Source organism: Eleutherodactylus coqui, chromosome 11, assembly GCF_035609145.1.
Source record: "Eleutherodactylus coqui strain aEleCoq1 chromosome 11, aEleCoq1.hap1, whole genome shotgun sequence".
Taxonomy (NCBI): Eukaryota; Metazoa; Chordata; class Amphibia; order Anura; family Eleutherodactylidae; genus Eleutherodactylus; species Eleutherodactylus coqui.
In genome coordinates, this window is record NC_089847.1 from 94,027,334 (window position 1) to 94,040,560 (window position 13,227).

The 13,227-nt window shown below is 44.6% G+C and overlaps 1 protein-coding gene across 4 annotated transcripts in view; it reads left to right on the forward strand.

Annotated features, from left to right (window-relative positions):
* B4GALNT4 (beta-1,4-N-acetyl-galactosaminyltransferase 4) overlaps positions 1–13,227 on the forward strand; it is a 75,995-nt gene that overhangs the window by 4,564 nt on the left and 58,204 nt on the right. For all 4 annotated transcript variants that reach the window (XR_010787158.1, XM_066583062.1, XM_066583061.1 and 1 more), the window contains exons 3-7: positions 3,574–3,677; positions 3,771–3,863; positions 5,222–5,317; positions 5,407–5,497; positions 8,678–8,778. Coding sequence is in view for 3 of the 4 variants with exons in the window: in XM_066583062.1 (XP_066439159.1) it covers positions 3,574–3,677; positions 3,771–3,863; positions 5,222–5,317; positions 5,407–5,497; positions 8,678–8,778 (485 nt within the window). In the remaining variant the exon portion in view is untranslated. The remainder of the gene's footprint in view (positions 1–3,573; positions 3,678–3,770; positions 3,864–5,221; positions 5,318–5,406; positions 5,498–8,677; positions 8,779–13,227) is intronic.

The following is a 13,227-nucleotide window of genomic DNA, read 5'->3' on the forward strand; positions in this document are numbered from 1 at the left end:
GCCATGCAGGGAAAACCTCACACATGTGTATGACCCCATTCAAAAGAATAGTGTTCATATTCGTGCGTCTCGCAATGCACAAATCTGGCGCAATTCTCCCGCCCGTGTGAAGCCGGTCTAAGTATATTGAGATGCGCCTAAATTCTTCTGCATGCAGTTATGTGATATGATTGCAGTGTCCATGATTCAGACCAACTGCACAGGTACCTACATACAGTAGCAGACACAGCATGCGGATTTGCTTTAATCCATGGACAATGCAATTGCTGTGTCATGTGACTTCATATACATGGCGGTTGTTATTTACAATGGCTAGTAAGCAGCAGCCGTGGAAAACGAAATTATGGACTTGGCTGAAAGACACCACTTTGGATCCAAGGAAAGAAGGGGGGGGGGGCAAAGGTGCAACCTAGTGTAGTATTCCAATGGGTACAGCTAGTAATAAGTGATCTGCTCTAACCCGGACCTGGTTTGCAAGATATGCGCACAACCACACTTGGCGTTTTCTCCAGGACACTGCAGATCTTCTGAGATTAAACAGGAGTCTTCTATTATGCTGGAGTGCAGCCTTTCCCTGGGCTTCTTTCTGGTCAAGCTATATGGATGGATGAACGGACCCGGCGAAACTATCAGCGCTGCTCATAATGTCCAGGATGGATTCCACTATGAAGACCTTTATTAAAGTACAACTACGTGTTACGACCCCAGATCGGAGTCTTCCTCAAGTCCCTTCATAGTATAACCCATTTTGAACTTGACATCAGTGAGCAGCACCAATGTGTTTGCTGGGATTCTTCATCCCTCCAAATATAATGGAGACTTGGCGGTATCCTTGGAAAGTAGGATGGGCTTTATTACATATGTAGTGAATATTAGAGACTAGACACTTCCCACGGATGAAGAAAGAGCTTTATAATGAAGCTGCCCATTAAAGCTTAGAACTGCTTGAAGAATCTGTTACACTTGGGGAAGTTTTACTTCGGGGTGTTAAGTTGGGATTTACTCAGCAAGTGACATGTTTTACTTTAGAACAAAGGAAAAAGCAATGCGCGTCTGTCTTTCGCTCTGCGCCATCGTTTCCTATAGTCAACCAGCGGTGTGTGATGTTCTCTGTATAATTGGTGCTGGGAGATCTTCGGTGACTAGTTACTCCTCATTTAGAAGTGATTGGTTTCACGGTTCCTGGTTTAGGTTTCCAAACGGAGACTAGAGGGGTTTACGATGAAAGACTTCCATTCAGAGCAGTCTCTATTTAGTCTGGGCACGCTCACAGTCTCTTGGAGTGCCAGGAAGAGACCGCCTATGTGTTTAGGATGCCTCATTAACTCCCTCCTTGCTCAAGAGCTGAACTACACTTTTTCAGGGCATTCTTGTTTGTGCCGTGTAACTTAGCAGCCAGTCGTAAAACGTAAGGTGCCCTACAAATCCGTCTCCCTCTGGGTGAGGCACACATATTGCTACCGAATTATCCACCATTGCACAACTTTATTTGCAGCCTGAGTCATTTAGATTTTTAATTGGTCTCCATGCTCAATAGCGCCAGCTCAGAGCTTTAATAGTTACAGCATTGAGGGAATATATACTGTACTATAACCTTGTGGATACGGCTTATGCTTAAGAGCAGGATCATTGGGAACTAATATATCTAAAGTTATTTAGGATCTTATTTTGGAATAGGTGACCGGAATACAACATCGTTCCGGATTATTTATATATATATATATATATATATATATATATATATATATTATGTGTGTGTGCCAGCCACTGCTCTTTGGTCAGTAATATTTACCATACAAGGCTACATTCAGATGGGCGGGCGCGATATCGGGCCAATAAACCTGGGACAATATCGTGCCTGACAACGTGCATTTTTCATTCAAAAACGCCACGCAGCACTTCTGTGAAATTGCGATTTTCAGTCGCATGTTTCACACATGTCAGAGGATCGCAAGTGTTTCCCATTGATTTCAATAGGAAACGTCACACAGCATGCGAGTGCCATGCGATGTCTTTTAAGGTCCCATTGAAAGCAGTGGGCGAGATGTTCCAATCTAATGCCCTAAATTGGTCGTGTGAATAAGTCCATTCGAAAGAACGGAGCTCGTATTTGTGCGTCTCGCAACCCACAAAACTCACAAAACTTGTTCACTCGCCCGTGTGAATAAGCCCAACAGGGATGTCTGCAGTGTAATCTGATAGCTTTCATCTAAGGTTTTGTTCCCTATTCTTATGTTGGAAGAACTGGAACCCAATCATTGACCAGTGCGAACAGCCCAGCGAACAGCTGACAAACGAGCAAAATGTTTGTTTGCTGGCTGATTGCATCTTTTAAAGGGCTGCGGAGTAAGTTGGTGCAATACAAATAAAGATTATTATTTATTATTATCTTTGATGTGCACATAACATTTTGACGGGAGCACATCTTGTAAACAGGGGGTGTGCTGCTGCCCATAAGGGTGCTGTTAAACAAGTGTTAGGCTACCTGCACACGGGCGAGCGTGATGTCACGACTAGAAACCCGACCCGATATTGTGCGTGTCAACGTGCGTTTTAAAGTCGTGTGTATGACGCCATTCAAAAGAATAGAGTTCAGATTTGCACGAGGTTTGTGTTTTGCGCAACGTACAATACTCGCTTGAGGCTCGTGTGAATGTAACCGAAGTGCTAGCTTTTGCATTTTCCAATTGCTGGGCTGAGCCTGCTATTGAAATCAATGGCCACGCAAATGAACGATCGATTTCACTCCCCAAGTATTGCACAATGTAAGGCTACATGCACGCGGCAGTGAATCTTGCGCATCCCTAACGCAAAAACCATTCTTTTGAATGGAGTTTTTCACAAGAACAATTTTTTTTTTTTTTACCCCTCGTAGCGATGCTGCAAGGTTAAAAATCACTGCATGTCCTTTTTTTTTTTTTTGGCGTTCCCTCAGATCGCCTTGCCCATTGTTTTGAATGGGACCTTTTTAAAGACATTGGACGGCACTCTCATTGCATGCGATGTGCATGCGAGTATGATGTGATGCTTCCCATTGAAAACAACCCATTTCTGACTCCGACGTATCCTGGCGAGTGCTGCCTGGAAAATCCCTTTAAACATGTACTATTTCACTTGCTATATCTTTGAGTGGTGCTCATTACGGGTACTTTATCTGCCTGTGTGAAAGTTTTGTAAAAGGGGTTGCGCCAAGATAGAAAGTAGGCAGTGGCGTATAAATACTCAATGGGTAACGGTTCTAGCGACTGTCCAGCCCCTTTGAATATGGCCAGATTCAAACGGTCGTATTTTAGCTCTTAATACGCAGTGAGTAGAACCTATTGCTTACAATGGGTTCGTTTACAAGCGTGTGTTTTGAGTGCGCAATTATGTAATGCAAAAAAAAAAACAACATGTCCTATTTTCCTGGGAAATAGAACATATGAAACTAATTAGGCTAATTAGCCATTTTAATGTACAGGACTGTGGTTGCAGGTAAGCGTACGCCCCTGCAAATCCGACCTCACACTGAGATCAAATCTCTGTAAGACGCATTTATTTAGCTTTGCTGTAACTTTTTTTCTTTTTGACCAGATGGAGAAAAACTTGAAGGAACCGACCCCGGCCGACGGACAGGGAAAGTTCAGGCTTCTCCTCCTCACTCCCAAGCGGGCGACTCTAGTGAAGAACTTCCTACGGTAAAATACTGGGTTGTACATTTTCGAATACAATGTACAAAAAAGTACGTTTTGAAGTGAGCAAACCTGTTGAACAATTCGCTCCCCCTACAGATGGACGCCCTTGTATGGAAGAGAAGCCACGGATTGCATCCCGGCCTAGAACAGGTGAACCTTACTGACACTCCTCTGCCCTGGGACGAGAAGGTAATTGTCTTCATGTGAAGCCACAGTTTCTATGTGACCTAGTCTCCTTGTATCCTTCCTTGGGAAGATGGACAAGTCGTGATGACCATGTAATACACAATTTCCATCCATATCACTATGTTCTTTTTTTTATCAAGTAATTTTAGTCATGTCTGACATTATCCATTACAACCAATATGGTTACCATGAGAGCTACATTAAAAGACTTATCACATCGAATTGGGTGGCATATTAGAATATGCCACCAGTTTCCAATCAGTAGGGTTCAACTGATTTAATCCCAACTCATCACTGACTGTGGCCTTAGAAAAGGTGCCGTGCCACTTTGTCACTTGTCAGCTCTGCTTATCCTTTTTCAGGTGGCTACATGGTTGGCCATTGACTCCAATGGGTCAACTATGCTGCCTCTGGAGAAAGCAAAACCGATTTGACTTGAGACTGTCACATGTCAATTTCCTAGCACCGCTATTACTTTATTTTAGCAATGGACAAAGCTGATGTTGATCAGTCATTGGTAGCATGTCCTAGCCATACACAAACATGTCTATATAGAGACAACCCCTTAATATGAGATGAAAAGTATGCCTTGTTGTCATCTAGAGGAATCTTGGTTTCAACTTATTGCCGCTTTTGAAAAACCACAAGGGATGAAACCTAAAGGGTTGGATCAGAATAACAAGTTCTCCCCCGTCCACAGAATAGGAAACAATGTGCTGATCGGTGGGGGTCTCACCGCTGAGACTTCAGCCGATCTCGAGAACTGGACTCCTGTGTCCTGTGCTCTTGTCACTGCCGGGATTGCTTCTTCCCCAGCAGTGATGTTGCTCTGAATGGAGCGCTGATCGATCATTCGTGGTCAGCGCTCTAGTCATGACGGACATGCCTGAGTGTGCGCCCCATTCGGGTACTCTGCAGTCCTATTGAAAGCGTAGAGGAAAGTTTGTTGATTGGGAAGACCTTGTAGGAGTAAGAATAGAGCGACTTCTGTTCTGGCAGATCCGAGCCGTCCTTGTATTACATGAACGGTCATGCATCTGGTTGGCTGCTATGTAATACTATATGCTTGGCTGGCTACAGCTTTCCCTAGCCAAATCGGCTACTTGCCAGGAGCAGAACCTGCCGCAAACATTAGATTGCTGTGGTGCCTACATTTTGCATGATCATAGAAGACAACCCCTGTACGCCATCTCTAGTAAAAGTTTTTAATTGATGTGGTTTAGTTGGATCCTAAAGCTGACCCTTGCAAGATATCATTCATTTGCTCTAGCATCCATAATACGCAGAGCTACATTTCATGTAATATCGTGGTCAAGTATATCCAGCTCTTAATGAAATCCTTTTTTTTCTTTCTCCTGAAGTACAAGGGCAAAGTGAATCTTCATGTATTTGAGGACTGGTGTGGTGGATCAGTGCTGCACCTAAAGAAAAACCTACATTTCCCCCTTTATCCTCACGTAAGTATTCTTTTTTTCACCAAACCCCTTCTTATCCAATCCTACATTCTCTCATCATTTGATATCCTCTTTTGTTCCCTTCCCTTCAGACTCGCACCACCGTCACTAAACTAGCTGTATCACCCAAGTGGAAGAATTACGGATTAAGGATATTTGGGTACATACACCCTTACAAGGATGGTAGGTATTACCTATGACATATTTTGTATAACCCTCTCCCATCCCCTGCCGTATAGTAATGCTTGTTGAGAAGTGTTCTGAGGTGGTGTCTTCGATATAACATACCTCTTATGTTTAAGGAGCCTCTTTTTTAATGTAGTCCTTGTGACAATACATCCAGTCTGTCTGCCCCCGCTGAGCACAATTAACTTTTTATGGATGTTGTATGGATCAAAATTACTATATAGTAACCTAGTATTTAAAGGGGTTGTCCCTCGCCGAAACGTTTTTTTTTTTTTTCAATAGGCCCCCCGTTCGGCGCGAGACAAACCCAATGCATGTGTTAAAAAAAAAAACGTTTAGTACTTACCCGAATCCCCGCGCTGCGGCGACTTCTTCCTTACCTTAGCAAGATGGCCGCCGGGATCTTCACCCACGATGCACCGCGGGTCTTCTCCCATGGTGCACCGTGGGCTCTGTGCGGTCCATTGCCGATTCCAGCCTCCTGATTGGCTGGAATCGGCACACGTGACGGGGCGGAGCTACGAGGACCAGCTCTCCGGCACGAGCGGCCCCATTCACCAGGGAGAAGACCGGACCGCGCAAGCGCGTCTGATCGGGCGATTAGACGCTGAAATTAGACGGCACCATGGGGACGAGGACGCTAGCAACGGAGCAGGTAAGTGAATAACTTCTGTATGGCTCATAATTAATGCACGATGTACATTACAAAGTGCATTAATATGGCCATACAGAAGTGTATAACCCCACTTGCTTTTGCGGGACAACCCCTTTAAGGCTGAAGAAAGACACATGTCCGTGCAGTGCCTCTGACTTCAGATCTGTCACACAATGAACAGTAAGTGTGTCTTTTTGACCATCCAAAAAGTTGTGAAGTATGTCCAAAAACTTGAGCCATTTCATTAAAATGCATAGTTTTGTGTAGGTTTTTTTCTGTGCGATAGTTAGAGCCTATTTTTTAACTGAGGAGTATAATGTGATATAACATACCACGCTTCCCCCAAAATAAGACCCTGTCTTGTATTATTTGACCTAAAAGGGGCACTCGGCCTTATTTTTTGGGAAGGTCTTATTATACCTGCCTGGCAAGCTTCGTCCAGGTCCCTTACGCTGCTCTCCACAGTACCAATGCGTTTCCCGCAGTCCTTGGCCGATCGTACAACATCACTTCCTGGATAAGCCAATCACAGTCATTGCATTGGTTTATCCAGCGCTGCATGAATTGGCTAAGCAGCGGTCGAAGAGCCAATGACAACCATCGCTTTCTGGAGGCAGGATTTATAAATACCGTAACCAGGAAGTGATATTGTACGAGCAGCTGAGGACTGCGTGAACTGCACCGAACCTCTAGAGAGCAGTGGAAGGAACCTAGACCGAGTCTGCTAGGTAATGTAGTGTAACTAGGGCTTATTTTCAGGGTAGGGCTTATATTTCAAGCCTCCCCGAACTAGGGCTTATTTTCGAGGGTATGTCTGATTTTCAGGAAAACGGGGTAGTATATAAGGTCAAAAAAAGACATATGTCCATCCAGTTCAGCCCATTACCTCCCCAATGTTGATCCAGAAGAGGGGGGGGGGGGGGAAACAATGAGGTAGAAGCCAATTTTTTCCACTTAAAGGGGTTGTCCCGCGGCAGCAAATGGGTCTATACACTTCTGTATGGCCATAATAATGCACTTTGTAATGTACATTGTGCATTAATTATGAGCCATACAGAAGTTATAAAAAGTTTTTTACTTGCCTGCTCCGTTGCTGGCGTCCTCGTTCCCATGGAGCCGACTAATTTTCACCCTCCGATGGCCAAATTAGCCGCGCTTGCGCAGTCCGGGTCTTCTGCTCTCTTCAATGGAGCCGCTCGTGCAGAATGCCGGCTCCGTGTAGCTCCGCCCCGTCACGTGCCGATTCCAGCCAATCAGGAGGCTGGAATCGGCAATGGACCGCACAGAAGAGCTGCGGTCCACGGAGGAAGCAGACCCCGGCGGCCATCTTCAGCAGGTAAGTATGAAGACGCCGGACCGCCGGGATTCAGGTAAGCGCTGAGCGGTTTGTTTTTTTAACCCCTGCATCGGGGTTGTCTCGCGCCGAACGGGGGGGGGGTTAAAAAAAAAAAAAAAACCGTTTCGGCGCGGGACAACCCCTTTAAGGGTAAAAATTCCTTCCCGACTCCAATCTGGCAATTGTAATAATCCCGGCTCACTGACACTTTTGAAATGTATATATGTAAATATCCGCAGCCTAAGGCCGTGCACACACAATGGATTACATTTCCATGAGAAAGAAAAAAAAAAACGCAGAATGCGTGGTAGAAATCCATGGCTGATCCTCAGATTTCTGCTGTGGATTTGCAGTATGACATTCAAATGTGGATTCTGCACAGACTCCTCACTATTTGGGTGGATAGCAACACCGAGAATCACCCCATTGAATAGGACTAATCCATGTCAAAAGTGATATGTCACTATTTTTTTTCCACAAAATGCGGATTTCAAATCTGTGCATGAATTCCCATTGAAAACAATAGAAGTCAGATCGCACGCTGTGTTCATGTTCATTTTCAACATGGAATATGTTGTATCGGGTGAAAATGCCCTAAATGACCAGGCAGCAGTTATGATCTAGACATTGACATGGATTTAGATTTCGTCACCCTATGTTACTGTTTTCCGGCGGGACCCTTGAGACCAGAACTGTTGACTCAGGTAGCACAGGCAAGTTATTAAAAAGAAACGTGACAGTTGATGAAATCCCAGGAGTGAATGGAAACCTTCCAAAAGAGCCATAGAAGGTGTTTTGGGGGTATGCAGTAGTGTTAAAGTATAGTACCTGCTCACTGCTGAAAATGATATGTTATCTGTCAGGTTGATCGGGACCATGGCTCTAGGTAAGGCATTGTTTGCATATATGTTGTCCTTGCAGGGAATCTTGTCTGTGTCTGTTCTATATGGAAGGTACATGTAAAGGGCTCTCTAATCATCCCTCTAGGGACCTTCACATTGATTCTGCAAAAAGCACATACAAACATTGCAGCACTCAGGGACTCAATATGAACGGAAGATGTTTTTAGTAAGTTGTTTGGAGGATATTGTTCTCTCTTCTAATCCTCCTCTTATAATCCCCGGTGTGACCTGCCGTACGTATAACATTGTGTTCTTGTCTCAGCTGCCTCTTTTGTTTTCTGCAGGGGACTTTCAATTTGCTGTGGCCTCAGAAGATAACTCAGAGTTTTGGCTGGGCACAGAGGAAAGTCCATCCAGCGCCCAATTGATCGCTTATGTAGGAAGGGTGAGTGCTAGGAGTCTACATTATCTAACACACGTATCAAACACAAGGGCTGCGGGCTGAATCCGGCTTCCACCTCATTTTATGTAGACCACCAACCGTGCAGCAAACGAAGAGGCATTCCACTCAACCAGCCTGAAGCTCTAGTCTGGCGGTGGCAGTGCAGTGTCTGTGACCGCTGACTTCTCCTCCCTGGTGTTTGCGTGCGCAATCCTGTATGCAGCGCAGATGCCAAGGGGAGAAGTCAGTGGTCACAGATTCAGCAGCGACTGCTGCCGGATCGGAGCTTCAAGCTGGTTGAGTGGAATGCCTGTAGAGATGATGGCCAGCCAGAGGCCAATAAGGGGGTTGCTATTACTAATAGGGCAACAATGAGGGGGAAGGGGGTCACTATTACTACTGGAGCCACCAATATGGAGAGGTCACTATTACTACTGGGGCTACTATGCGGGGATCATTATTACCACTGGGGCAACAATGGAGGGGCATTATTACTACTGGAGCCACCAACATGGAGAGGTCACTATTACTACTGGGGCCACTATAGGGGGGTCATTATCACCACTGGGGCAACAATGGGGGGGGCACTATTAATACTGGGGCCACTATTGGGAACCCTATTACAACTGGGTATCTATTATTACTGGGGCTGTTACAGGGACACTATTACTACTGCGGCCACTATGGAGGTCACTATTATTGTACAGTCTTACGATTACAATTGGCCCTTTGAAGGCAGCCATGTGGCTGATGTGGCCCTCCATAAAAATAAGTTTTACACTGCTGCTCTAACACATGCAAGGCGGATTCAGTATTTAGCAAGTTCTTCTTACAAGTTCTATAATTGTGAGCTGTAATTTTTTACATTAAATAGTATGACTGAAATATACTTGTCCTGAAAACGGTAAGCCCTCAGACAACTACATCGACAGAAAAATAAGCGTTAAGCTTTTCTGAAAGTGGGGAGGAAAAAACAAACGTGAAGAAAAAAAGGGCTGCGTCCTTAACCCTTAGTGACCAGCCCATAGTGTTTTTACGTCCTAGCTAAGTGGGCTTTAATCCCAGAGGACATAAAAACATGCTTCCTGCAAAGATTAAAGCCACGTGCCCAGAGGTAGCCGACAACATGGAGCTGTCATGGAGGGCCGCAGAGAGCCCTTCTCACCCCCACCCGCTCCCCAGACAATGCAATGGATAGCGCCGTTCACATTAAAGTGCAAAAAAGTTTTTAAAAAGTTTAAGATTCAGCTGTCCTGATAGATCGGATCCATCAGGGCAGCTGAGATTACTCACCCCGGTCCTCTGTGCTTCAGTGATCTGGTCCTCCGGGACCCAACGGCGATCTTCTCCTCATGCGCGCCAAACGTATGACGTCATGCACATGCGCAGAAGGCTAGGAGCTCTGGCAAATTTGAAATCTCCTGGCTCCCAGGTCCTGAAGGTAGCTGTGGGAGGCAGGAGATGGATAACGGCAATCACAGAAAAGTTAAAAAAAAAGTTAGTTTCATCTTCCCTCATGCATCGGATCCATAAGGGGAGATGAAATGACATACCTAAGGTCCCCAGATGGGATCTTTATCCAAGGACGCATGCGAACCGTCAGCATAATGGCGGACGCATGCGCAAAAGTCAAGGATTGCCCGGGAAAATTTAAATCTTCCTGCTCCTGGCTACTGAAGGTAGACGAGAGCCTGGAGATGTCATGGGGTCCGCGGTATGCGGTTCCTGGTCAAGTGATTGCCATTATCCAATGGATAATGTCGATCACATAAAAGTTAAAAAAAACCCTGAAGTTTCATCTCACCTCAGCGATGCGATCGATGAGAAGAGGTGAAACGTCTTACCAGAGGCCTCCGCATTTGAACCCTGTTGCAATCACCCTCCACGGACCTTTCCAGCTTCTGCGCATGCCCCGCCGGAAAAATGCTCCCGGTGACCAAAGGTTGCCGAGAGCCTGGGGCAGTGAGCGGTGACCTTGTAGAGCGGTTCCCGGTCGTGTGATAAAAAGGTAACGATGTACCTTAGGACAGTCTCACACGACCGGATAGAAATCGAGGATTCCGCATGCATCTGATCGGCGATAATACAATCAAATGCACCGATTACACAATTCCGTTCACATTAGCGGGTTGGAATTACATAATCCACTCGCATAAAATGGAACTCAGCAGGTTCTATTTTGCCGCAACATAGAGCCCATTGTACTCTATGGTCGTGGATATACCCGCAGCCTGTACGCAACTACATTGTGTACAGGCTGTGGGTACCCGCGTCATCGCTAAGCATTGGCAGGGGAAATGTAAACAAGAAAAGGTGTACTGGGCCTGTGTAAGTATGCAGTTATGCGCAGTACATTACGCGGACGTACGCAGGGCCATGGCCGGGCTCACAGCTGGGTTCCGGTGCGGGCCTCTGCAAGCGGATTCCACATACGGCTGTGTGAGCCCGGCGTTATTCAGACCACTACCTGTAATACATAATTTACAAGAACGCTCACCTTCTTGCAGTTCCAGGAGCAGCTTGTTGAGCGCCTTCTTGTGAGACCGCCGCACCTCAGCAAGCTTACAAAGCCTCACAGAGCGCCACTTTTTACACCCCATACCCGCCACTGGGGTCAAGAAATACCCCCAAGAAGCATGAGAGGAGGAGGGATACCCGATTTTATTGCTCCATGTGCCCATCCCAACCAACCCTCCCTAATTACCCCTGTCTTCGGATATACCACACAGTTTACATTGTTACTTTTCTCTAAGATTTAGGGAACGCCAAATAGGAGGGGATGTGGGGGGGGTTATTTTTAGGGAGTCCATTTTTTTTCCGCACAAGTGGACAATGGGGCCTGGAATTTATTCAGTTGTGCCCTGACATCCAACGGGTGTTCCCTCCATTATGGGCCTAGCCATGCGTCTAGTAAGTAGGTTTAGGGCCATAATGGGTATGTTTCTGAACACGGGACAAACAGGGGTATCCATTTTGGGGTGGAAGTCTTCATTCATGTATGTGCTGTACAAATAAAACTGTTTTTAAAATGACACAATTGCCAAAGAAAATGAAAATCGTAATTATATGCTTCTGCTTTGCTTAGCTTCATTCAAATACTGTGGGGTCAAAATACACAGTACACCCCTAGATGAATCGATAAGGGGTCTAGTTTTCAAAATGGGGTCATTTGTGGGGGTTCTTTATCGTTTTGGCCGCCCAAGGGCTCTTCTAGTGTGCTAATGTTAGGGCCACAATGGGTATGTTTCTGAACACAGGACAAATAGGGGTATCCATTTTGGGGTGTAAATTCTAATTTTAATGTACGCTATAGAAAAAAAACTCCCTTTAAATGACATATTTGCAAAAATATGATTTTCTTTTTTACTCCTCTAAATTGCATTAACTCGGTTAATAAATTACAGGGTGTAGTTTTTTTTAAATGGAGTCATTTGTGAGAGTATCTATCATTCTGACACCTATGAGCAATCTTGGTTTGGTGCAGGAAAACAAAATGTTCTTCAAAATGTTGATAATAAATGTTAAATTTGTACATCTCCTAATTGGTTAAAAAAATAATATTTTTTAAATGTGCGTCCAAAATAAAGTAAACTGATTGAAATATATATCTTATCAAAAATGTGTACAGTATGTTTGCACATATTTGAGATATTGCAATTGAAAATGTGAAAAAATTACCTTTTTTTTTTTCAAACTTTTCCCGATTTTGGCACTTTTAATAAATATACACATTCTATCGGAGTATTTTTACCACTCAAATGAAGTACAATGTGTGGCAAAAAAAACTATTTTAGAATCACTTGGATATGCAAAACCTTTACAGAGTTATTCTATGTTGAAGTGACACTTGTCAGATTTCCAAAATTTGGCTTAGTAATTAAGGCGCAGACGGGCTTGGTGACTTAGGGGTTAAAGAGCTCTTCCACTTTTGGCTACTAATGAGCTATCAGGATAAGTAATCAATAGCAGACTGTCCGGAAGGAGCAGTTAATCACCAGGGGTCCCAAGCTGTGGACCCCAAACAATCAACTGTTGATGATCTATATGGAAGGTGGGTCATCAATTACTAGAAGTGGGAGATCCCTTTTAAGCAATGCTATGGCGTTCTCAATAAGTTCTATTAGCTGCAGGAAGGTGTGTGTGTATAGCAATGTACCTACAGTGTATATATACCCTCATGTCAAAATCCCAGTTTAGGGCTTCCACTAGTTTATAAAGGGGCCCATCTGATTAAGAGTATTTTGTTGGGACTATAGATGGCATATGCTGGTATTAAACACAGAAGCGCTATTGATTTGTTGCGTCGCTAGACCCATTTTATTAATGGGGACACATTGGATGCATTTTTCATGAAAGATGGATAATTCTCGGTGCTAGCTTAACACTGGCGTAATCAGTTCTTGTGATAAATTGTGTATGTTGCTATAATTGGTGTAGAACGTGGCAGGGATT